The sequence below is a fragment of the Sminthopsis crassicaudata genome, chromosome 1, assembly GCF_048593235.1.
Source record: "Sminthopsis crassicaudata isolate SCR6 chromosome 1, ASM4859323v1, whole genome shotgun sequence".
In the NCBI taxonomy this organism is placed as follows: Eukaryota; Metazoa; Chordata; class Mammalia; order Dasyuromorphia; family Dasyuridae; genus Sminthopsis; species Sminthopsis crassicaudata.
The window spans coordinates 419,389,876-419,416,693 of NC_133617.1; the positions used below are offsets into that span (position 1 = coordinate 419,389,876).

General features: G+C 33.7%; 1 protein-coding gene across 5 annotated transcripts in view; it reads left to right on the top strand.

The window, feature by feature from the left end:
- The window catches only part of UNC13B (unc-13 homolog B), a 339,532-nt gene that overhangs the window by 38,903 nt on the left and 273,811 nt on the right, over positions 1 to 26,818 (top strand). For all 5 annotated transcript variants that reach the window (XM_074280308.1, XM_074280310.1, XM_074280309.1 and 2 more), the window contains exon 2: positions 20,357 to 20,386. In XM_074280308.1, the coding sequence (XP_074136409.1) occupies positions 20,357 to 20,386 (30 nt within the window). The remainder of the gene's footprint in view (positions 1 to 20,356; positions 20,387 to 26,818) is intronic.

Sequence of the window (26,818 nt, forward strand, 5' to 3'; positions counted from 1 at the left end):
CAGATAAATGTGTAAATTAGAATAAATGTCTGAGATAAAGTACTGTGATATTGGAGGAGGTAAAAATAGATTACTTTTATTTTCTAGGATCAGGGAAATCTTTTTTTAGGATGTAGGGTAATTTGAACTAACTTGCTTGAGGGAAAATTATTGAGTTTTTTATTTGTTGAATTTGAACTGTGAAACATTTAGAGAAAGATTCTTTGTAGAGACTTAGAGATGGAGATTTGACCTTTAGAGAGATCAAGGCTGGAAATATGGATTTGTGGGTTATCTATGTAGAAGAAAAATTTGAAGCCATTGGAGTAAATCTTCCTTTTTATGTTGTCTTTCTGCATTAGATTGTAAATTTCCTGATGGCGAGGACATTCTTTCATATTTGTATTCCCAGTGCTTTGGGCATGCCTGCCACATAGTAGGCACTTAACAAATGTTAATTGACTGACTTTCAGTGAGATAGATCCCTGTAGGAGAAAATATAGAGAACAAAAATCTAAAAAGCACCAAAAAACTCTGGGAGTACCTATTTTAAGATTTTAGAAAAAGGATGAACCAAAGAAGCAGTTAAATAGGTGAAAAGAACCATTTCAAATTCATCAAACATTTATTAAGTGTATTCTTTGAAGGCTAGAAAGGAGACAGTACTCAGAAGAAAGTAGTGAAGTGTCATACTAAAGGATCTAGGAGGATGGAGGTTGGGGAAAAAAGCTTTCTTGGACTTGGATCAGTAAGTTATAGGTATATATGGAAAAATAATTGACTAAAATTATTTTTAAAATTTATTTGAAGAATTTGGGGAGGATTTTGGGAAGATGGTAGAGTAGGTTGGTAAATTTCAAATTCTTTTTGATTTCCCCCTCATCTAGAACAAATTTTCACCTTAGGGTGAACATAGACTCTTGGAAAATCTAGAAGACTTGGGACAGAACTGGGGTCACCCTGATACAACCTTAGAAGAAACACCCCAAGCTAGGGTTTAACCTGTCTAAAGTGCAAACACCTCAGCCTGTAGCTCATCATCCAGTGGGGATCCCTTGAACTAACAGGGTGCTGCTGAAACCTCAGCCAAAACCATAGAGACTTTCATTTCCTGGACTGTTTGTGGAGTCAGGGTCTGAGTCCAGGATTTGTGGAGTCAGGGTTTGGGAATGCCAGGCCCAGCTGTGCCTCTAATACCCCGCCCTAAACAAGAAGGAACTGGCACACCTGTGATTGCAGAAGCAGCAGGTCAGGGGCACTTTTGGCTGTGGGTACTTGCAGGAGGAGGGAGCTCTTGGTTTGGGATTCCTGGTCAAAGGAGAGAGCTGGAGTAAAGCTTGAAGCACATTTCCCCACCCTAGGATTAGAGGTGCTTACACTAATACCTCTTATTAAAAAGAAAATGAACTGGAAAAGAAGAAAGAACGGATCCTACTATTGAAACATGTTGTGGGAACATTCATCTTTATAGGAGGACACTTTAGTTAAAAAAAAAAAAAAAAAAAAAAAGCTTCTACCCGAAAGAGCAATGTGAAATGGCTCCCTTCCTAGAGAAAATTTATAGAACTCAAAAAAGAATTCAAAAATCAAATGAGAGACTTTGAAGAAAAACTAAAGAAAAAAATGGAATGTGAAATATCTTAAGAAAAATGACATTTCTGGAGAACAGATCAAGAAAAGAAAACATAAGAATAACTGGACTGCCAGAAACTTGTGACCAATAAGAGAACCTTCGACACAATAATGCAAGAAATAATCCAAGAAAATTGTCCTGGAGTGATAGAACATGAGGGGAAAATAGAAAAGAAAAAATTCATCAATCACTCTCTCAAAGAGCTCCTGTGTAGAAACACACAGGAATATTATTATCAAATTTTGAAAATCCTGAATCAGAGAAAATATTGCAAGAAACAAGGAAAAATAATTAAAATATGTTGGAGCTATGGTTAGAATTGTACAAGACATTATCAGCTACTACCATAAAAGATCACAGATCCTGGAATCATATCTACCACAATCAAAAGAACTGAGTCTGCCCCCCCCCAAAATATCATATCCAACAAAATTATCTATAATCCTAAATGAGGAAAAATGGACATTCAACAAACTTGCAGATTTTCAGGGCTTTCTATCAAACATACCCAAGCTTAACAGAAAGTTTAACATATAAAAGCCAATATGAAAGATCAATTTTAAGAAGCTTAATATGGACAAACTGTTTAAACATGGACAAATTATTTTTTATATGTGTGTATGTATATGTATATATATATATATATACATATATACACATATGTATGTATATAAGATTCACATCAACAATAGATTAGCTCAAAAGAAAGATTAGAAGACTAAGGTAAAAATAACAATTATGTTACATATATGAGATACAGAGGAAGAATAGACACAAAAGCATTAGAGGACAGAAGAGGGCTTGTAGTTTTGAAAACCTACTCACATCAGCAATGGGTTCAATAGTTAAGATTATAAATATAGCATGAAGGATATAATACCCTCCAAAATCTATAAAGAAATAAGGGGGAAGGGGTGAACAAATGGGGAAGCAAAGGGTAAGGGAGATGAGGGAGGGATCCTTAGGTAGGGGGAGGTTAAGTAATAGCAAGGCAAATTATGGAGCAGAATTTAGAGACAGCAAGGATAGGAAAAGCATGTGCATATGTGAGGTGGATATGGATGTGAGTGTGTGTATGTATCTATATATCTATGTATGTATACATAAATATAGTTTGTCGTAAATGTAGCTTGCTTCGAAGAGTGGTGGGAGGGAATGAAAGGGGTGGGAAAAAGAATAAAGTAAGGTAAATAGGAGAGAACCAAAGAACAATTTACAAGAAAGTAAAGAAAAAATTTATTCATGACTATAATTTCTTCTAATATATATAAACTTTCTTAATATGATAATTTGTTTTATATATTTTTGAATCTTCTCTGATGTTCTCCTGGGAACATGCCAATGTTCTATTTTGTTTTGCATTTCTTTTCTGTTTTCCTTTTTTTCTTACTGTTTTTTCTAATTAAAAAAAGAAAGAAAATTGGAGGGCTTTCTTTTCAGTTAGATGGCATTTTATTTACTTTTATCATTCATTATTATTCCCTATCCTCCATTTTCCTACAACAGATAATCCTCACTACCATCAATTACATTTGAAAAGTAGTTTATTTGAAGATTTAAGAAATATTCCTTCCTGTTCTTTAGGAAGCCACATTTTTTAAACCTTTAGTACTTACTTTGTGACTAGAGGTTACAGTCAGGTTTTATATGAGTCAGTTTTGTGAGAAATAATGCAACATATCCAGACTAATATGTGCAGTTCTTCTCACCTATAACCATTAGGTAATATGGAAGATAGGAAGTAAGTATAAGGATTAAAAATCTTTGCATAATGGCCGTCCTCATTAATTTCTTAATCTGATTTAGATGTTGAGACAAACATATGAATCTATTAGTTGTCTAATATTAGTTAAGCATTATGTAATAATACACAATTAAATGCTAAGTTGTTTGGTAAATCTCTAAATTCTATAACAATTTTGAGAAAGGATAACTCGGAGAGAGAGGCTTTATTACTTAATGTCTGTAATAGGGCCATTCAATATTTTATGTGAAAGTCTCAACTAGCATTCTTCTAAATTCTCTCCCAAAAGAGGGCAATCTGAGTAACGAGGAAGAGGAGTAGTAGATCTCCCCATTCCCACTACATACACACACGTGCATACATTTGCATATGTACATATGCACATACATATATATATATATATGTGTGTTTTTTAAATTAGCTTGTATCTTACAAGAATGGGAGTTATTATAAGTTTCTGGAACTTTCTAGCTCTTCAATCTGGGTTTTCTACTCCAGAGTCAGGCTAGTTTGGAAGATTTTTGTCTGTAATTCCATTTCTAGATTGGTGAATAGAACCAAATTGGTACTCTTATGGACATATGGAAATTAAGATAATGTATTATATTATATATTTAATATACTCACTATGGAAGATAACTAGATTAGAAAAGTCTAAGCCTAAGTTTCTCTAGTTAAGTCTCAGTTGGTGAGAGTTTGTCATTTCTAAGCCAATCCCATCCACTCAAAATATTCTGTTAGCATCTTCTTGCCTTGTTGGGCTGCTTCCTACCTCTCACCCTTACTCTGACAAATATAATCAGGTCAATACTATCAGTGCGTCCAGAAAGGGAATGTGAACCAACTCCTCTATAGTCCTACTCATTATCCTTATAACTTCCAGACCCCCAAACTCCTTTTTAGATAGTTATCTCATCCTATTAAATTTCTTGAGGGCAAGGCCTGGCTGTTTGTTATATGTGTCCCTAATGCTTAAGACAGTAGAACCCAGGACATAGTAAGGGCTTACTTAATAAAGGCTTCTTTTCCCTCCCTGCCTCCCCCATTTCATTTTAGTGCTGACCCCCTCAGGACTGGAGTACATATTCTTAGCCTTGTGACTTTCAAGTTTTGTTTTTGCTTTGCTCTTCTCTGTTCTTTCTACAGTGTATCAGCTTTTTCACCCTTCTCTATTGCCCACTGCCTGGCATTTTATGTCCTGTTTGCCACATTATATTGGACTAAGACTTCTAAAATTTCTTTTGTTAGGTTTGAGCATTGTTTTGTACTGAAAATGTAAAGTTTAAATGAGATGAGTATTTAATGATAGATTTTGCTAATTAGGATCAATCTGTCAGATCTATGGCTAATGGGAAAATTTATGACTAATTGAGATAGAAAGCATTACTTATATATAAAAGGCATAATTTTGATTAGATCGAATTTTTAAAAATTTACACAGACAATACTAATGCACTCAAGATTAGAAGGAAAGCAGAAAGATGGATGGAAATTTATAATAAATGTCTCTGATAAAGACCTCGTTTCTCAAATATATAGAGAACAGAGTCAAATTTATAAGAATACAGGTGATTCCCCAATTGACAACTGATCAAAGAAAATAAACAGCTTTGATTTCTTTATGTGAAAACTGCCTATCTATAGTCAATATAAAAATGCTTTAAATAACTATTACAGAAATGCAAATCAAAACAACGTCATCAACATTTCTACATATCAAACAAAACTTTTTTGTTTGAAGGAAGAGATAGTAAAAAAAAAAATAATACTCCTTCCAAAACAAATCTAGGAACTATATAAGCAAAATTATAAAAAAAAAATTTATACAAATAAAATCATTTAAGTAATTAGAGAAATATTAATTGTTCATGGGTAGACAGGATCAACATAATAAAACATAATAAAAAAGACAATTTTGTCTAATTCAAATATTCAGCTTCATCCCAATTAAAATTACCCATTAATTTATTGACTTAGAAAAAAATAACAAAAAATAACAAAATTCATTTGGAAAAACCAAAATATAAAAGGAAGTAATGGAAAAAGTATAAAGGAAGGAGGATTAACAATACCAGATCTTAAACTGTATTATAAGGCAGTGATTATCTTTTTTAAATAATTTTTTATTTTCAAAACATATGCATGGATAATTTGACAACGTTGACCCTCGCATAGCCTTGTGTTGCAGATTTTCTCCTCCTTCCCCCCACCCCCTCCCCTAGATGGCAAACAATCCAATATATGTTAAACATGTTAAAATATATGTTAAATTCAAAATGTATAAACATATTTATACAATTCTGTTCCTGCACAAGAAAAATCAGATCAAAAAAAGCAAGAAAATGAGTAAGAAAACAAAATGCGAACGAACAACAATAAAAAGAGTGAGAATGTTTTGTTGTGATCCACATTCAGTTCCTACAGTCTTCTCTCTAGGTGTAAATGGCTCTCTTCATCACAAGATCATTGGGACTGGCATCAGTCTTCTCATTGTTGGAAAGAGTCACATTTATCAGCATTGAGTGTCGAATAATATGGCTGTGCAGATTTGCTGTGTACAATGATCTCCTGGTTCTGCTCATTTCACTTAGCATCAGTTTATATGTCTCTCTAGGTCTCTCTAAAATCATCTTCCTGATCATTTCTTATAGAATAATCATATTGTTCTATATTCCATATACATGGAATAATAATCCATAACATGTCATATACTATAACTTATTCAGCCATTCTCCAATTGATGGGCATCCACTCAGTTTCCAGTTTCTTGCCACTATGAAAAGCGCTGCCACAAATATTTTTGCAATATGGGTCTCTGTCTCTCCTTTAAGATCTCTTTGGGATACAAGCCCAGTGAAACACTGCTGAATTAAAGAGTAAGCACAGTTTGATAATTTTTTTGAGTACAGTTCCAAATTGCTCTCCAGAATGGCTGGATCAGTTCACAATTCCACCAACAATATATTAGTGTCCTAGTTTTCCCACATCCCCTCCAACATTTATCATTATCTTTTCCTGTCATCTTATCTAATCTCAAAGGTATGTTATGGTGTCTCAAAGTTGTCTTAATTTGCATTTCTTTGATGTTAATTTAGAACACCTTTTCATATGATTAGAAATGGTTTTAATTTTTTCTATCTGAAAATTGTTCATATTTTTAAACTATATCAATTGAAGAATGACTTGAATTCTTATAAATTTGAGTCAGTTTTCTATATATTTTTGAAATAAGGCCTTTCTTATATCTTAAAATTTTAAAGGAAAAAGAACTGGATTAAAAAAGGAATCAACAATGTTAAAAAAAAAAAAAAGAAGAAGAAATGAGGCCTTTATCAGAACTTAAATGTAAAAATGATTTCCTAATTTATTGCTTCCCTTCTGATCTTGTCTGCATTAGTTTTGTTTGTACAAAACCTTTTTAACTTAATATAATCAAAATTATCTATCTGGTGTTCAGTTATGTGTTCCAGTTCTTTTTTGGACAGATTCTTTTCTTCTCCACAGACCTGAGAGTTAAACTATCCTATGTTTTTCTAATTTGTTTATAATATCACTCTTTATATCTAAATCATGAACCCATTTAGATCTTATCTTGGTATATGGTGTTAGGTGTGGATTGAGTAATCAGTGATTATCAAAACTATCTGGTGCTGGCTAAGAAATAGGTAGATCAATGGAATAATGTAGATGTATCATTTACATAAATGAAATAAATAAACCTAATCTTGTATTTTATAAGATTTATCCAAAGATTTATGATTTTAGGATAAGAATTCAGTTTTTGATAAAAAATTGTTGGGAAAACTGGAAAACAGTATGACAGAAACTAGACATGGACCAATATCTCACAGCATTTCCCAGAGTAAAGGATGTATGACAGATATAAAGAGAGATTTTATAAGAAAATTAAAACAACATGAAACATATTACTTATCAGACTTATGGATAGATGAATAATTTATGAATAAATAAGAGAGGAGCAAAATTAGGTATAGCATGGATAATTTTAATTACATTAAATTAAAAGGGTTTTCCACAAATAAAAGAAATGTAATCAAGATTATAAGAAAAGCAGAAAACTGGGGGGAATTTTATAGGTAGTTTTTCAAATAAGAGTTTCATATCTAAAATATACAAAGAACTTTGTCACATCACAAGAGTATGAGTCATTCTTCAGTTAATAAGTGGTCAAAGGATAGGAACAGGCAGTTTTCCAATGAAGAAATCAAAACTTATAGTCTTATAAAAATGCTTTCAACTATTGTTGATTAGAAAAATGCAGATTAAAACAATCTTGAGATATCATTTTATACCTACCATTTGTACTAAAGTGATAGAAGGGGAAAGTGTCAAATGTTGGAGAGGGTGTGAAAAAATTGGGGTGCTAATTGATTATTGGTAGAATTGTAAAATGATCCAACTAGAACAATCTGTAATTATGCCCAACGTTATTAAACTGCCTATACTTTTTGACCCAGCAATACCACTTGATTTATTTCTTTTTTGGGGGGGGAAGGGGCACTTTCTTTTTAAAATTATTATTATAGTTTTTTTATTGACAAAACATATGCATGGGTAATTTTTCAATATTGACCCTTGCAAAAACTTCTGTTCCAACTTTTCCCCTCCTTCCCTCCACCCTCTTCCTAGATGGCAGGTAGTCCCATACATGTTAAATATGTTAAAATATGTGTTAAACACAATATATGTACACATATTTATACAGTTGTCTTGCTATACAAGGAAAATTGGATTTAGAAAGAAGATAAAAATAGCCTGGGAAGAAAAACAAAAATGCAAGCAAACAGCAACAGAAAGAGTGTAAATGCTATGTTGTGGTCCACACTCATTTCCCAGTGTTCATTCGCTGGGTGTATCTGGTTCTGTTCATCACTGATCAATTGGAATTGATTTGGATCCTCTCATTGTTGAAGATAACCACCTCCATCAAAATTGATCCTCATATAATATTGTTTTTGAAGTGTATAATGATCTCCTGGTTCTGCTTATTTCACTTGGCATCAGTTCATGTAAGTCTTTCCAAGCCTCTCTGTATTCTTCCTGCTGGTCATTTCTTAACACTTGGGCTATTTCTTAAGATGATCAGAGAAAAAGGAAAAGAACCTATATGTATTAAAATGTTTATAGCAATTCTCTTTATGGTGACAAAGGACTGGAAACTGTAGGATGCCTATCATTTGGGGAATAGCTAAACAAGTTATGGTATATGATTGTAGTGGAACACTCTTATGCTATAAGAAATTATGAATATGATAATTCCAGGAAAACCTGGGAAGACCTGCATGAACTGGTGCAAAATGAAGTGAGCAGAAGGTGGACACCATTGTGCACAATAACAGCAATAATGTATGATGAACAACTGTGAATTCTTTATCCATTTTCAGTAATACAGGGATTCAGGGCAATTCCAAAGGACTCATGATGAAAAATGATATCCTTTTCTAGAGAAAGAACTGATGGAGTCTGAATGCAAATCAAAGCATACTATTTTTTGTTTTCTTTTTTTCTTTTGGGGGGGAGGGTCCGTACTTTCTTTCACAACATATAACTATTGTGGAAATTATTTTTCTTGTTACATGTGTATAACCTACATATATTTGCTTATTTCTCCAAAAGGCGGGGGGAGGGAGAAAGGGAGAACTCAGAGCCTAGAATTTTTTTTTTTAAATAGCGTTAACAATATTTTATATATAATTTAGAAAAATAAAATTCTATTTGTTTTTCTGAGTCCTTGGACAGTAAATGTCACCTGATTCTGCCTATTTGATTTCTTTTAAAATACATTTTACTAATGTATTTTGATTGTTACTTAATTTTCTTTTAAACCAAAAAAACTATACTATTAAAAAAACTCACTGATAGTATGTAACACTTCACAACCATGGTCTATCCCCTCTCTATGAAGAAGATAATATGTTCTAACATGAATTATCAGGCATACTTGTTAGGATTACAAGGTGAGAACTCAGGTTGTCCGGGCAATTCTCTAACTCAGAATTCACACCTTTAGTTCCGGCCTTTAGGGGGAGTTCACACCTTTGAACTTCTGAAAAGGAGTTTACACAACCTTTAAAAGGAGCAAGTTCATTGGTTGAAGTATTTTCTCACAAGCCCTGTTGAGTTCTCACTACAATCTCTGGGAGGATAAAAGAGGGCAGCATTGGGTCTGGAGAGTAGTCCAGTCTGGGACAGAGTTGGGACAGCAGTCTTGAAAGAGAGTCTGGCTGGGAGATTGTGTTGAGAGGGCAGTCCCCAATTTTTTTCCCCCCTGAGGCTGGGGTTAAGTGACTTGCCCAGGGTCACACAGCTAGGAAGTGTTAAACGTCTGAGACCAGATTTGAATTCAGGGCTGGTGCTCTATCCACTGTGCCATCTAGCTGCTCCATACTAGTGATTAATTAATGTACTTGATTTGATTTTTGTTGTCTTTTAGGGTGATCTTCAATTATATTATTGTGACATTTGTGGTGTTCTCCTGGTTTTATTTTTTTCATTCTTCATTAGTTCATCATGTCCTTTGAGACTGAATTTCCTTGAATTTCTCATATTTGTCAGTCTTTGTATGTGTGTGTGTGTGTGTGTGTGTGTGTGTGTATGTATATATATACACACACATATGTATATATATATATATGTAATATAATTACATTTATATGTCACAGTTTGTCCAGCTACTTCCCAACTGACAAGCACCAATTTTCCTCATTTTTGTTACTACAGCAAGTGTTGCTATGATGATTTTGCTGTCAGTATGTTTTAGAAGCTCTTTTGCTTTTGCTTCTCTTGTTCTCCTTAAGGAAACTGATGTGAAGAGAAGAGCAGCAATTCTTCTTCACCTACTACATAAGTCTGTTGCCAAGGTCTCTCTTTTATTTTTTCCAAGTTTTCATATACTTCTACTTCCTCCTCAACTGCTGCTCCCACACTAGTACAAGCCCTCCTCACATCTAGACTATTGAAATAGTCTCTTGATTGGTTGCCCTGCCTCATCTGTCTCCATTCCAGTCCATCCTCTGCTCAGCTGTTAAATTGATCTTCCTAAAGCAGAGGTTTAACTATGTCACTTCCTTATGTGGCACTTTGTTCCATTTTCTGATAAATCTAATTGTTGGGGAATCCTATCTGACTATCATGTATCTCTGTGAAATTTAGGATAATAAAACATTAGCTGTATCTCACCAGATGTGGTGGCAATGGCCTGGAGGGTTGATGGACAGATACCGTCTCTTTTTTTTTTTTTTTTTTTTTTCCCCCCTGAGGCTGGGGTTAAGTGACTTGCCCAGGGTAACACAGCTAGGAAGTGTTAAGTGTCTGAGATCACATTTGATCTCCGGTCCTCCTGAATTCAGGGCTGGTGCTCTATCCACTGCGCCACCTAGCTGCCTCTCCCTTCTCTTTGACTGTAGTTTAATTTTCTGAGTAAAAAACTTCAATAGGGCCAAGGTTAATAAAGTACACTTGAGGACAAAAATTAAGTTACTCAGGTGTGAGATTGGGGAATGACAAACAAATCCCACAGAATCCTTGAATGCTTAATATCTATGGATCTGTACCATGACAACTTTAGGGTTTAAAACTAAGCTAGGAAAGAAGATTCCCATTTTATTTGGTTTGATTAAGAATCCTCTTAGACATGTCAGTAGTTTTGGCTAAAAAACAAAAAACAAAAAACAAAAAACAAACAAACAAAAAAAAAAACCTTGGAGAAAAAGAATCCTGGCAGTGAAAAAGAATAGAGAGTCTTGGAGTAGTTTTCAGTTTGCTATGGAGTTCAGGTCCCATATTCGGATAATAGCAGGAAATCTCAGCCCCAAGCAGACCCTATGACCAACCAACAGTGGACCTGGACCACTTATTTTGTCTATATCCCTAGCACTTAGTGCAGTGCCTGCCCCAGAGTAGACATTTAGGAAAAGATTGTTGCTTGATTATCTTCATCTGAAACTACATAACTCCCCAGACATTTTGAGATTGGGAACAAATTGGAGTTCTTGGAAGCCAGAATGAATTTCCAGGGCAATTTTTGTGTAGCATTGCAGCCCTAGAACTGGCCCAGAATCAGAATTAGGAAAGCCAACTGCAGGGATAATAATCATGGGGAAAGTTCTCACTAGTTAAGCAGTTATTCATTTTGGGCAGCTGTTCTTCCTCTCCAGAGCACAAGGCATTCTTAGTTCCTGTGGCACAATCTGGTGAAGCCTGTGGACCCTTTGTCAAAAAAGGTTTTTAAATGCATAAATTAAAATACATAGGATTGTAAAGGAAGTTACAAAGAAAATACCTACCAAAATACATATTTTTTAAAAGTTCATCCCAGTTTAAGAACTCTTACCACAGAATAGAGTAAGAAAAGAGGTACTGATATGGTGACAAATGAAATTTGATAGCTAAAGGAAGACTTTGGGCAGAAAAACTTTTTTTCAGTCCCATCATAGACTTCTATGCATAGAATATTTCTTAATATCTGTAGCTGCAAATTCCCATGGTTAAGAATATATAGTGCAACATTTTGTTTACATCCCTATACTAGTACAAATAATGGATGCCATATATCTAATAGGAATTTCTCCTCCTGCTAAAACCAAGTTGTGATAAGTAGAAACATATTTAGATTGAAATTTCATTTCCTTGACCTTGTTCCCTAACCTCTCTTATGTCATCCATCTTTATCATATTTTTCATTCCATATCAAAATGAAGTAATTCTACAACAATTTGGATTTTAAAAAGTTCATTTCATATTAAATTATTTTGTGGGGATGTATTAATTACTTCAAGCAAGCTTGTTGTATTCCAGCAACAATTCAATGGATTTAATTTCCCTGTTTTATCCAATCTTTCAAATGACTTTATTGCTCTTATTTTATACTCTCTCCTTGGAGAATTGGTTTGTATTGATTACATTTTTTGCATATATATATATATATATGTAGTTACTAGCCTTTCTATGTGGCTATTTCATTATTACCTTAACCTAAATGTGCCAAACACCAAATTAGTGAATCATCTTCATTTTTAAAAAATTTAATAGTATTTTTAATTTTTTCAAATGCATGCAAAGATAGTTTTTAACATTCACCTTTGAAACTCTCCCTCTCCTCCTCTCTCCCCAAGAGAGCAAGCAATCTGATAAGTTAGATATATGTAATTTTTAAAAACATATTTCCATATTTGTCATGCTGCAGAAAAAAAATCAGATCAACAGGGAAAAAACAAAGGAAGGAAAAAAACAAATAAATAAACAACAACAATAATAAAAAGGTGAAAATACTATGCTGTAATCCAGTCTCCATAATTATTTCTGGATGTGGATGGCACCTTTCCATCTCAAGTTTATTGTAATTGCCTGGAATCATCTCATTGCTGAAAATAGTCCATCACAGTTCATTGTTACATAATCTTGTTACCGTGTAAAATGTTTTCTTGGTTCTGCTCACTTCACTTATCAGTTCATCTAATTCTTTCCAGACTTTTCTGAAATCAACCTTCTCATCATTTCTTACATAACAATAATATTCCATTACATTCATATATCATAACTTACTCAGCCATTCCCGAACTGAGGGATAGCCACTCAACTTCCAGTTCCTTGCCACGACAAAAAGGTGAACCATCTTCATTTATTTCTTGTCTCAACTTTCCTATTTTTATCAGTACCACTTTCCCCAAGCCTTATAACATCAGAATCATCTTTGGTGAATTCCCCTTTATATTTCATGTATCATATCACCACCCAATCAGAATTTCTTTCTTTTAAAAGCACTAAATTCTTTTATCAATAAGGTCACACATTGACTTCTTTTCCATTTCTACTACTATCATCCTAATCAAAGACCATCATGAAGTTATGCTTGGTTTGTTGTAATGAGCTTTTTTCTTTTTTAATAGCATTTTATTTTTCTAAATACATGTAAAGATAGTTTTCAACTTTTATTTTTGCAAGACTTTGTATTTCCAAGACTTACATGAATTGATTCTATATGAAGTGAGCAGAGCCAGGAGAACATTGTATACATTATGTGATAACCGAGTGTGATGAACTTGACTCTTTCCAACAGTGAGGTGATCTGAGGCAATTCTAATAGATTTGTCATGGAAAATGCCATCCACATCTAGAGAGAGAGTTATGAAGACAGAATGTGGTTCAAAGCATAGTATTTTCACCTTTGTTCTTTGCTTGTTTTTTCTCTTTCTCGTGTTTTTTTCCCTTTTGAAGATATTTTTTCTTGTGCATCATGATGAATATGGAAATACGTTTAGAAGAACTGCACATGTTTAACTTGTATGAGATTGCTGTCTTGGAAAGGGGGAAGAGAGAAAAGAGGAAAATTTTAGTTAAATGGACTCCTATTATTCCTCTTTTCTCTCACTTATCCAGTTTATCTTTGCTAAAATAACAATTTTGTCTTGTTCCTCTCTTTTTAAAAAACAAATGAACCTTCCATGGCTCTCCATTACATCCTGTATAATCTTCAAATATGTGTGGTTTCCAAAGTCCTTCACAATCTGGTTTCAACTATATTCTGCTTGAATATTTACTGAAAAATATTCACTATTCCTTCTTCCCCCCACCTCTCTTATTCATTCATCTATTCATATAAATTTGTCATGGTTGGTACTTATTAAATAAATATCTATTAAAAGATGTGTATAATCCTGCAACCAAAATTTATCATCAGTATCTGCAAAGCAATTATTTTTTCAGAGAGAGAATTTCTGAGATTTTAAGTGTTTTGGAGAAGAGAAGACAGAAAATTTAATATAAAATTGGAAGGAAAACAGTGGATGGGCAATAAAAAAGATCTATCAACAATAGAAGAGATGTCACAAGGCAGTACATTATTAATTGGTATTTGAATTACATTACATAGACAGTTATTACTGAAATAGTTCAAAGAAAGGAAAGCATCCCTTCAAGCTGATATTAGGGGAAACATGATAAAGGAGGAAGGTTTTACAGAAGCGTTGGACTTAAGCTCCATCTCGGATTTATTTATTGGGGAAAATTATAGTCTCTTGGGTCCTCATATGGCTTTGTTTTCAGAAGTCTGCTTTGATTTTCTCTAATGCTGAATACATTTATTAGTTGGCTGAAAGCCATTTGAAGCTTGCTGAATTCTTCCTGTCTACATAGATGCATAGGTTCCTAATCTAAGCTCTTTGATGGGTTACTATCTTTATATGGTTTAATATAAAACTCCCTTTGATCATTTTTAAAAACCAATTTGCCTTCAAGAAAGGACTTTTCTCAATTTCTACTTTTATAGCTGTATAATCCTACTGATTTTTAGTTCATTTCTAGAAATTTATCCCCAACCCTTCATTTTTATAACATTTTCCCTATATCTGGAATGTGATATTTTCTGTTTAGATATCAGTTACGGGGATTTCTAAACTTGGCTGAGTAAAGCTAACTGGTAACTTGAACTTAATGAAATGTTCACAAGTATTTTGATTAGAAAAATGCACAGGTGCTTCTGTTTTTCCATGGGTCATGCAGATTATGTGGTTTTGTGTAAAGTCCTGATGTAAGCAGGTTTGTATTCAAGGGCTGACTTGCCACTTCATATTTCTGTGACTTTGAGTCAGTTACATTGTCTTATTTCTCTAGCCTTTGGTTTGCTCATTTGTAAAATGAGGGGGCTGGACTAGAGTTCTAAAATCTTTTCTAAATAGTATATTTATATGTAGTTGGGGTGAGGAATGGGACTGTGTAGAAGTCTCAGTGAGAAAAGGGGCATGAAGCTTTCAAAAATTATTCCAAGTTACTTTTTTGTGAAGATTAACTTATGTAATTATGGCCACTACTAAGAGACATTTTATTTATTCCATATTGGTGAATTACCAGTCCTTAAATCATGTTAGGTTTATTTAGAATGTAATCTCTTGGGCATCTGCTCCACACTGAGGAAGAATGGGATTAGAGGCTTGGGGAAAAATGAAAGATATAAAGCAGTGTATCTATGGGAAATACACTAGCTGAAAAGCTGTGATAGAGTGTGAGTGGAATTTTCTCTTCTTTGCACCTTTTCTTTCTCTTCCTCTATCCCTTTCTGGATCTTATTCATAGAAAAGATTAAAATGAGGAAGAAAGGAAGGATTTCTGTGTGCTGGAGAGGAGGGCTATCTATCTTAATCAGAGCACAAATCCATTTAAGTATCTAAATAGCCTATCTGTTAGTGATTTTTGTTCCTTTTGGAAGTTGTTTTTGGCAGTCTTGTGTGTGTGTGTGTGTGTGTGTGTGTGTGTGTGTGTGTGTGTGTGTGTGTGTGTGTTTTGGGGGGTTAAATTAGGATAATTTTGGAGCAATTAAAGTACAGTTGTATGTGTCTGCATTGTTCCTGCTTACATGCTGATACATAATACTATAGACTATAGCTAAGGAAGGAAATATGATATGAATAGACTTTCTGAACACTGGTTTTTCAGTTGAAATAGAATAGCATAAATTTGTTGTATTCTCTACCTTTTGGAAACTCTTTGGAATGGGGAGGATTGATAATAGTGATAATATAAATAATCATTCACATCTGTATAAAGCTTTAAGGTTTACAAAGTGCTTCCTTCATAATAACTCTAAGTATAAATATCATCCTTCTTTTACAGATAAGAAAACTCAGACTCAAAGAAATTGTGATTTGTCCTTGACTTATAGTTAGCAAATGGTAGATTCTGGATATTAGGGATATTAGGGATGATCCAAGATTTGATGATTTTTTTGTAGTGATCATTTTACATGTAAGAGGAAGATAATAGAAATGAATTCAACAAACATTTATTAAGCAATGCTATCAATCAGCCAAACATTTATTAAAAGTAGTACATTCCAATTGCTGTTCTGCTAGGCACTGAATATACAAAGAAAAAATGGTTGGTACCCCTAAAGAACTGTTATTATATCATGTATGTATATCATTATTTTGCCTCATCTTGGTTAACCCCCAATTTGCATTTGCAGGTTTAGTTGAGAGGCCTAATTACCCCAAGTTCATGGTACTTCATGAGTCTGTAATCTTAAACCTATATCCCAGTAGCTTCTACCAGTATGTTTTCTTTCAGTAGTCAGCCATTTGATACAATTAACTCAAAGCAAAGGTATTTACTATGATGAAATAATAGCTACAAAACATGACCCTCCATAAATCTGGGACTTACACATCAGTAGAAAGGATGGAATCATTGGTCTAGAACAGTATTAGAGGGATATATACCTAAGGAACATATATGACAAAGCCAAATCATGCCTCTTATGGTGCAGAGCCCCATTACCCTTTCCTTCTCTTGGGCAGATTGTTTAGCTGGGTTCCATGAGCCTGTTTCTATAAGTCAATGTTTGACTCATAAGGATAGTTTATTTTCTTGATTCCCCAAACTCACCCTTCTGAGACCTATTTCCTGTCTCAATAGGGCTTTCTCCGATTGGGTATGGGGTATCCTACTAGGGTAGTAACTGATCCTAATGAAGTAATAATAAGTAAGGTGTCATGGTTTAAAAAAAAAAACATTCTGGGAGGGTAGGCTAATAACTTGATGTAACTTGGAGAAGAGTATATTCTCAGCATCTCTTAAAATTATCCTTAGATGCTTCCTCACGACAAGAAAATGACCTTAGGTTCTCAAAAGCTGTGCTGTTGAAGCATAAGCTCTGTCTAGCAGGTTAACATGTCCGTGAGAAAAAGTGATGAACCTGAAGTCAGGAAGACTATGGTTCAAGTTCCATGTCAGACACTATGACTTTTAACCTTTCTGAGCCTCAGTTTCTTTATCTATAAAATGAAAGAACTGAACCTCTATCTCTTAGTTTGTGACTTATGTTCCTGTTGATTTAGATGGGCTTCAAGCATGGGCCTGCTTATGGATTATATGTCAGTTGTCTAAAAAATAAGCCTAGCTAAAGAGGCTCACCTGCTTTGACTGATGTGTAATGAAGTTTTTGAGGAAATGACTTTGATATAGTCAAGTATAGAGAAGTACCATCAGTGTTTAATAAAGGGGAGTGCCCCTATCATTTGCTGATTAAATTACCAATTTTTGAAGCAGAAATTTAGAAAACTTCCTCACCAAATACTCTAAGTGTTTAGAATATTATAGGTTAAAAAAATCACATGAAATCTCAATATCAAGTTAAAAATAAAATAAACCTAAAATGAGTTTGAATCAAAAGAACTTATTTAATAGTGAGGAAAGGGGGATGGAGTCTGAACCATTTGGACCTGTGTGTGAGATGGGAAAAGTCAGAAAAAATTCTTTTATTGCCAAAATTGAAGTCTTGCCAACTAATAATATATTGGTACTCTCAGTTTTTTAATATATGTTTTCCAAGCAGATGGTCCGACATCAAAAAAAAAAAAGGGGGGGGAGGAAGAAAAGAAAGGGGATGACAGCATTTAAGACCTCTTGTTTTTGCCTTTCTTGGCTTCCATGGGAAACTCTTATTAGATATTTCTGCTTCACTGGAGGGAGGACAGAATGGGAGTTTCCATTTGGACTTCCTATAGATACATTGAGAATGTAATTATATCTAAATGTTGGTATGGATATACACAGAGTGTGAAGAGAGGAGTAATGTAGGACAAAATTGAAAAGATAGATTCAAGCCAAAATCTGAAAAGCAGTTTGTATTTGATTGTTAAAGTAATGGAAATCCATTGACGTTTTTTGAGTAGGGAAATATCAAACTTGGATCTGTATTTTAGGAAAATCAGCACTTTAGTGGTAATCCTATGATTCCTATTAATTTGTCTTTTGGATTAATTCATTCACACCTGAATTATTTTGGGAGTGATTGTGTAAATTAGAATTATGAAATAATGTATGTAAAATGTTTTGCAAACTACATAGATGTATTTTGTGTCAGTTATTATTGGTTAATGTTGTTATTTTTTTAAACTTATGTCAGTGTTAGTAGGATCTGATTTCAGATAGCTATTATAATATTTCCATGCCCTTTCTTTCTAAAAAATAAGCCAGACCAGGATTAGTGATGTCATTCTTCTTTCAATATTCTGATCACATCGGTATCCTTGACCTTTATTGTGCTTCTAGCTGTTATGGCAACAGCCTTTCATTTCATTCAGTGATATTAAGAGGAACTCCTTTCTATGTCAGCCAATGACTGGTCTTTTATTTTATTTTCAAATATAGATAGCTTTTTATTTACAAGATGTATGTATGGGTAATTTTTCAGCATTGACAACAGCAAAACCTTTTGTTTCAGTTTTTCCCTTTCTTCCCCCATCCCCTCCTCCAGATGGCAGGTTGACCAATACATGTTAAATATGTTAAAGTTTATGTTAAATACAATATATGAATACATGTTCATACAGTTATTTTGCTGTACAAAAAGAATCAGACTTTGAAATAGTATATGATTAACCTGTGAAGGAAATCCAAAATGCAGGTGGACAATAGAGGGATTGGGAATTCTATTTAGTTAGTGGTTGATACTCATTTCCCACAGTTCTTTTGCTGGTTGTAGCTGGTTCAATTCATTACTGCTCCATTGGAACTGATTTGGCTCATCTCATTGTTGAAGAGGGCCATGTCCATTAGAATTGATCATCATATAGTATTGTTGTTGAAATATATAATGATCTCCTGGTTCTGCTCATTTCACTCAGCATCAGTTTATATAAGTCTCTTCAGGCCTTTCTGAAATCATCCTGTTGGTCATTTCTTACAGAACAATAATATTTCATAATATTCATATTCCACAATTTATTCAGCCATTCTCCAACTGAGGGACATCCACTCAGTTTCCAGTTTTTGGCCACTATAAAGAGGGCTGCCACAAACATTCTTTAATATCTCTTTGGGATATAATACCAGTAGTAACACTGCTGTATCAAAGGGAATGATACATTTTGATAGCTTTTTGGGCATAGTTCCAAATAGCTCTCCAAAATGGCTGGATATATTCACAATTTTACCAACAATTTATCAGTGTCCCAGTTTTCCCACATCCCCTCCAACATTCAGCATTATCTTTCCCTGTCATTGCAGCCAATCTGACAGGTATATAGTGGTACCTCAGAGTTGTCTTAATTTGCATTTCTCTGATTAATAATGACTTGGAGCATCTTTTCATATGTCTAGAAATAGTTTCAATTTTTTCTTCTGAGAATTGTCTGTTCATATCCTTTGACCATTTATCAATTGGAGAATGGCTTGATTTCTTATAAATTAGAGTCAATTCTTTATATATTTTGGAAATGAGGCCTATATCAGAACCTTTTAATGTAAAAATGTTTTCCCAGTTTATTGCTTCCCTTCTAATCTTGTCTGCATTAGTTTTGTTTGTACAAAAACTTTTCAATTTGATATAATCAAAATTTTCTATTTTGTGATCAGTAATGATCTCTAGTTCTTCTTTGGCCATAAATTCCTTCCTCTTGCACAGGTCTGAGAGATAAACTATCCTATGTTCTTCTAATTTATTTATAATCTCATTCTTTATGTCTAGGTCATGAACCCATTTTGACCTTATCTTGGTGTACAGTGTTAAGAGTGGGACAATGCCTAGTTTCTGCCATACTTATTTCCAATTTTCCCAGCTGTTTTTGTCAAACAGTGAGTTCTTATCCCAAAAGCTGGGGTCTTTGGGTTTGTCAAACACTAGATTGCTATAGTTGTTCACTATTTTGTCTTTTGAACCTAACCTATGCCACTGATCAACTAATCTATTTCTTAGCCAATACCAAATGGTTTTGGTGACTGCTGCTTTATAATATAATTTTAGATCTGGCATTGTTAGGTAGTGGCTGTTCCTTTAATAAGGGCCTGCTCCTCTCTTACCCTTTGTTGCCCCCCCCCTCTTTTTTTTTTTTTTTTTTTTACCTTGGGTGAGTCTCTGAAGAGTTGTGGAGTGACACACTCAAAACTCCTGTTTTAATCTTGAGCTCCTTATAATTATATGTTATAAGATGTGATGTCACACATCTATGATAAAGATACTTACTTTATCCCTTCTTTTTTTGCAGTTAAAAGAGCCAAATTCCAGGGTTCACCAGGTAAGGCAAATTTTACATTATCCTACTTTTCTACTATAATTAAACTTGATTTTGAAGGTTATGAACTGGCCCATTCCTTGGATAAATCCTCCTTGGTCATAACATATTATCCTGGTAATAAGTTGCTGAGATCTCTTTGCTAATGTTTTATTTAAGATTTTTGTCCAGATGGTTTTAATGACTAAAAGAGGATGAATCTCTGCCTATCGAGTTTTGCCTCTTTTTGGACTTCCTTAAAATTCCTATTTCCTGTCTAAGGAGTATCTTCATCTCTAGTATTTATATTAATGGTTTAAGGTTTGTATCTAGTCCAATGCCTTTCTCTTATGGCTTAGGAAACAATTTCATGATACCTTAATGTCTAACAAATAGTAAAATAACAGGCATGTATTTCCATTATGAGTATTGCTTTATATCTCTTTTTTGATGGTATATAATTTCTTTGAATCTCTTCTTAGTTGAACTGATCCAGCTAGCTAGTCATTGATAATGTGAACAATACAACTTAAAGCCCTGATGATATGCCCGCGGTCTTCTGTATTTTCTAGGTTAGGATATAGAAACAGGATGTCTAGTGGTCATGTAGACCTCCATGGTGAACTCCCATTTTTACCTAGAGCCATTAGGTCACATCATTTTGGTCAGAATCAGCCTTTCATCTCTTTCCATTTCAAAGTCACTATATTTTCTCATGACCTGCACATTATTTTTTGGTACCTCCAACATTCATAGTACAGAAGAAATAACATTCCATTTTTGGAATGATCATATACAGGAGCTCAGTGAAGTCTCTTGTTTGCCATCTGCTCCAAAAAGTCAAGATGTTACTTTCACAGAATGGCAGTTCCTAATTTCATGAAGATTTTTTATCTCACTTGAATCTTGAAAAGTCAGTGCTTCCACCACAGTGAGTGTATTCTTTTAAGATATCAATATGATATGGCCCAAAACTCTAAGAATAGAGAGGTTTTACTATAGTATTTAAAATAATTTAATCAAGTAGTTAAATTGGATTTATCTGATATGGAGACAAAACCGACTCAGCAGGTGTTCTGGTAACTGTTTCTTGATCTCTCTGAAAGCTTTTATAAGTATTCTTATATCATTGACATAGTACCTAAATATGGAATCTGTTTCTAGAAATTTTGTTATGTGCCTTTTCCCAGCACTAGGATTCTGGGTATTTTAAATTATATAGCAAATAAACTTTTAAGCACCAAAAATTGCACATCAAATGATGGATATAAGGATATTCCAAGCTGTAGAAGAAACAGTTTATGTGCTTAAGAAAACTACTATTTAGAAAGCTTACTGTTAGAGTCATGGAATTTGGACTTTGAGGAAGGAAAAAAGAATGGTGCTGGAAGTAAAGATAGGGGAGCCTTTGAATAGGATGGATCAATAGGATCCTAAATTTAGAGTTAAAAAGGAGTTTAGAGATTATTAAGTCCAACCTTCTTATTTTATAAATAAGGAAACTGAGACCTAGTGAAGTAACTTACTCAGGGTTATATGGCAGGATTAGAACCTTCCAACTCCACCTCCATTGCTCTTTTTAGTGTATTAATTATACAGTCTCTCCATTTTCATTTGTATGTAGGCAATAAATTTTGTAACTCTCAGAACAGTCGCAATCTGTACTAGTGAAAATTGTCCATATACCAGGGAAGTCACAATCTAATCTTATATTCTATATAATATAACCCCATTGAATCTATTTGTTCTAGCCAATCTTCTGGGTTACTTATTGTCTTTTAAAATTGCCTTGAGTTTTTTTGCCTCTTTGTTTCTTCTTATACAATCTCCCTGCTAAGAATGCCTTCCCTTGATTATCTTTACCTATAGGTAATTTTCAGATCGTCCTTCAAAACCCACTTAATGTCTACTTCCTTTCCCTTTACTATTCTTGTTCATAATAGACAATTGCCTATTACTGCTTTTTATTTTAACATATATTTTTCATGTTCATGACTTAATTTGTAAGCTTTCTGAGAGTAGGAACACAGAGTTTTCGGTTTTGTGTCTGTCATAATATAAAATATAGATGGTATCAGCTCAGGGCTCACTAGCAGATTTCTGATTCATCAGTATCCATCTACCAGGTGTCTCAACTCAGGTAAATAGAGAAATAAGGCTATAGAAAGATTAAGTAGAAATCACAAGTTATTTTCTTATCCATATGAATTTGATCTATTGGACAATCTCAAAAGTCTATATAGATGGAGTTTGGACTCAGTATTTAGTAGGTCAGAAATAGGGGCAATAGAAAGCAAAGAGACATTAAAATAACTTCATCCTGAAACAGAAACTATAGCCCATTTTTATACTTAAATTAAAAATTTTTTTTTTACCAATTACATGTAAAAACAACTTCTAACATTGTTTTATTACTTCCTCTCTCCTTGAAAAGGTAAGGAGTTTGACATAGGTTACACATATATCGCATAGGTTACACAAAAGGTGTAAAACTTTTTTTCATAACAGGATGTTATGAAAAAAAAATAGACCAAAAAACCCCAAGAAAAATAAGGAAAGTTTTTAAAAGTATGTTTGTCTACATTCAGACTCCATCAGTTTTTTCCTTTGGAGATGGATAGCATTTTTTCATCATAAATCTGTCAGAATTATCTTGGATCATTGTACTGCTGAGAATATCTGAGTCATTCACATTTGGTCATCATATTGCTGTTATTATGTACATTCTCCTGATTCTACTTATTTTGCTTTGCCTCCATTCATTTAAGTCTTCCCAGGTTTTCTGAGACCATCCCGCTCTTCATTTCTTATAATACAATAGTATTCCATTATGATCATAAATAGCTAACAAGACAATCCCCAATTGACTGGCATTCCCATAATTTCCTCCTCTTTACCACCACAATAAGATCTGCTTTAAGCATTTTTATACATATAGATTTTTTTTCTCTTTTTTACTTAAGACTATGTGTTTTGGAGATAGGGATGTGGGTGGGCAGCAGAATCAGGACTCCTAAGTATATGCTTGCTTCCAGAGTTGAAGGCTAGAATTTTAACAGGTATAGTTTGTTCTTGATTAAAGCAGGAACAAATTACTAGTCTCTCTCTACTCTCTGTCTTCCCCCAATTCTGAATTTTTTATATAGCAGCTAAATAAAAATATGAGTGTGCTACCATATATAGGGATAGTGTACTCTTAACAACAGTGGGGTTGTAGGAGTATCCCTGCCCTTTTAGTATAAAGGCAAATACAAGCAAGGACATATTTTCAGTATGGCTTTAGATCTTTCTTTGAAGTAGATCTAGTTTTGTACTGATAGAGATTTAGATACAAGTTTTAGGTTAACATACATCCAAATCATGAGTATCAATTAAGTATCAGGGACAGCTACCATCAAACTCCATTGGTCCTTAGATTTATTAATCTTTCCAATGTGGCGTGTAATGTTGGTCCAGCCTGCTTCCTCAGGCTGATTTAATGGCTTAGGAAGGAGTGAAATCAGAACTTTCCTGACCTTTCCTTGGAAGTCATTGCTTTGAGAACCACTTTTAAGCTATTAAAAAAACAATCTGTTCATATTACTCTTGTGGAAAACTCTTTGTAGTTCTTCCTATAAAGGAGGATGCTAGTTCTATTCTTTCTGTAATAATTATCTTTATATTTGACACAAACTACTGCTCTGTCTACTCCAAAATTCTTTAATTTGTCTGTACAGAACCTCCTTCTAGCTTTTAATAATTTTTTGGTCCTCTTTATTTTTTCACATCTTTAAATGAATTGAGTAATAATAATAATAATGATTTGTGTAAAATTGTATAATATTTTGAGTCTTCTTGTAGCCTAAGTACCATAGGTACAATCACCTGCATTTATTTATTTATTTATTTAATAGGTAACCTAAACTGGGGTTTAGAATTGTTAAGTGACTTGACTAAGGTGATCCAACTAGTGAGTGTCAGAGGCAGACCAACCAATTAGTAAGCATCTGTTAAGTATCCAAGATATGCCCGCTTTGGACTAGTTATTGGGGTTATGAATACAATTAACGAAATAATCCATATTTATGAGAAACTTAACATTAAAAATTTTAATAGTATTTTATTTTTCCAAATGTAAAGATAGTTTTCAACATATATTTTTATAAAACTTTGTGTTGTAAATTTTTTTCCCCTTTCTTCTTTACCTCTCCTCTTCCCAAGACAGCAAGTAATTTAATATAGGTTAAATATGTGCAATCTTTTAAAATACATTTCCATGTTTGTCCTGTTGTACAAGAAAAATGAGATCAAAAGAAAAAAACACCATTAAATAGAAGTAAATAAATATATAAGGTGAAAATTACTATGCTTCAATCCACATTCAGTTTCCATAGTTCTCTCTCTAGATGTGATGGTTATTTTCCATCTCAAGTCTATTGGAATTACCTTGAATCACCTCATAGTTGAAAAGATCCAAGTCTATCACAATGATCATTACATAATCTTGTTACTGTGTACAATGTTCTCTTGGTTCTGCTTTCTTCATCATCTGCTCATTGTAAATCTTTCCAAGATTTTCTAAAATCATCCTGCTGACCATTTCTTACAGAACAATAACATTATATAACATTAACTTATTTAGCCATTCTCCAACTGATAGGCTACAAATACATTCTCCAACTACAAAAATAGCTGCTGCAAACATTTTTGCATATATTTGTTCTCCCTCTTTTATGATCACTCTGGAATATAGATCCAGTAGAGATACTGCTAGATCAAAGAATATGTACAGTTTGATAGCCCTTTGGGCATAGTTCCATATTGCTCTCCTATCAAATTGGATGTAGTATACTTAGAATGACAACCACTATTGAAGCAAAACTTTTCCTTTCCTAATCTGTAGTCTGTATACCAATGTAATTAATTGGCATTAAATCACTCACTTAGAAAGGGGGTCACTGACTGAATGAAAATGAATAGAATCTACTTTGTGACTGCTCCTTTAGATATAGCTTATTTTCCATTATTCTTTTGGCTGTGATGATAACTTTTGGAATTGCTACTCTAGCTGATTTTCCTGTTTTGTATTCAAAAGAAATGCAACACTCTCCCCATTTAGTTATACATAAATGACATCTGTTTTGCTTGGATTACAAAAAAGAACTGTGGCTATTTGATATATAACTTTTGCTTCATAGTTAACAAGTTCTGGAAAAAAAGGATCAAGAAACTTTGTTTTTGTCAAGAGTTGGGTAACAGGTGTTCATCAGGGTAGAATCAAACCCATATACTAATGTAATCAACAAGTACCATGGGTACCATATGTGTATCTTCATGTCTAATGTTTATGATTTATACAGTAAACTAGATAGAGGGCAAGAGCTTGGTACTTTATTATAACACCTTTGCCTTCTCTATTCTGATAAAGATATCTGCACCACTTCTTTTTGAATCACAAAAAGAACTAGGAGCAATGGATAAAAGTTAGAGGAAGAGCAGATTTTGGTTTTTCATAAAAGGAACACTGCCCAACAGGTATCCAAAAGTAGCATAGGCTGCTGCCTCAGAGAGTATTGACTTCTCGTTCATTGTATATCTTCAAGCAGAGGCTGGATGACTGTTTTTTGGAAAAGTTCTAGAAAGCATTTCTGTTATGGTTCTCTTGGGTACCTCTAGTTGGGAGTCTAGTACTTTGAATCCCATGTGAACTTATTAGTGTCCATGCATGTTAGGATCCATAGATTCTGCTTATGAATGTCAGTATAACTAAGGAGGGCCAACTTTAATTGCACCTTATATAGAAAAAATTTTATTTTTAATTTGCTTATACACCTCTGTTATTTTCCTCATTTTTTTCTTAGGAGGTCCCAAGATAATAGTTGGTTAAGACATGGGATGGTTGAAATGAGGGTTGAAATGTTGATCCTTAACAAAGGACTCAGTATCTCTGTTAGAAAATGTGAGATTCCATATACATACATATATATATTCCCAGAGATAGAGAGCCCATATCTCCACACAAATGACTACTATCTACATAACTATAGCTCCTTGGGAGTTTGGACAAACACATTATGGCTCAAGAAAGCAGGAAGTAAATAGCCAAACAATAACAAGAAAAATGCAAACCCAAAAGTGTCATTAACATAGTCAAAGTATATTTGTACATGCTCAGAGACAAAATGTGCAGCAGAAAGAATGCTAGATGTATAGTTAGAAGACCTGAACTTTTATTCTGGCTCTGCCACTTACTGCTTGTGTATTAATCTTAGGCAAATAGCTGAACTTCCCTGGACCTCAGTTTCCTTCCTAATTATAAAATGAAGAATTTGGATTAGGTGATCTAGAAGGTTTCTTATGATCCTATTGACTTCGAGTCTAGATCTCTTTGTTTTCTACTGCAGCATTTGTTAAGGATCCTGGTGTGCTGTAATGTTGGAAGGATATAGCTCTCTAGATTACTTCTTGCACAAAACA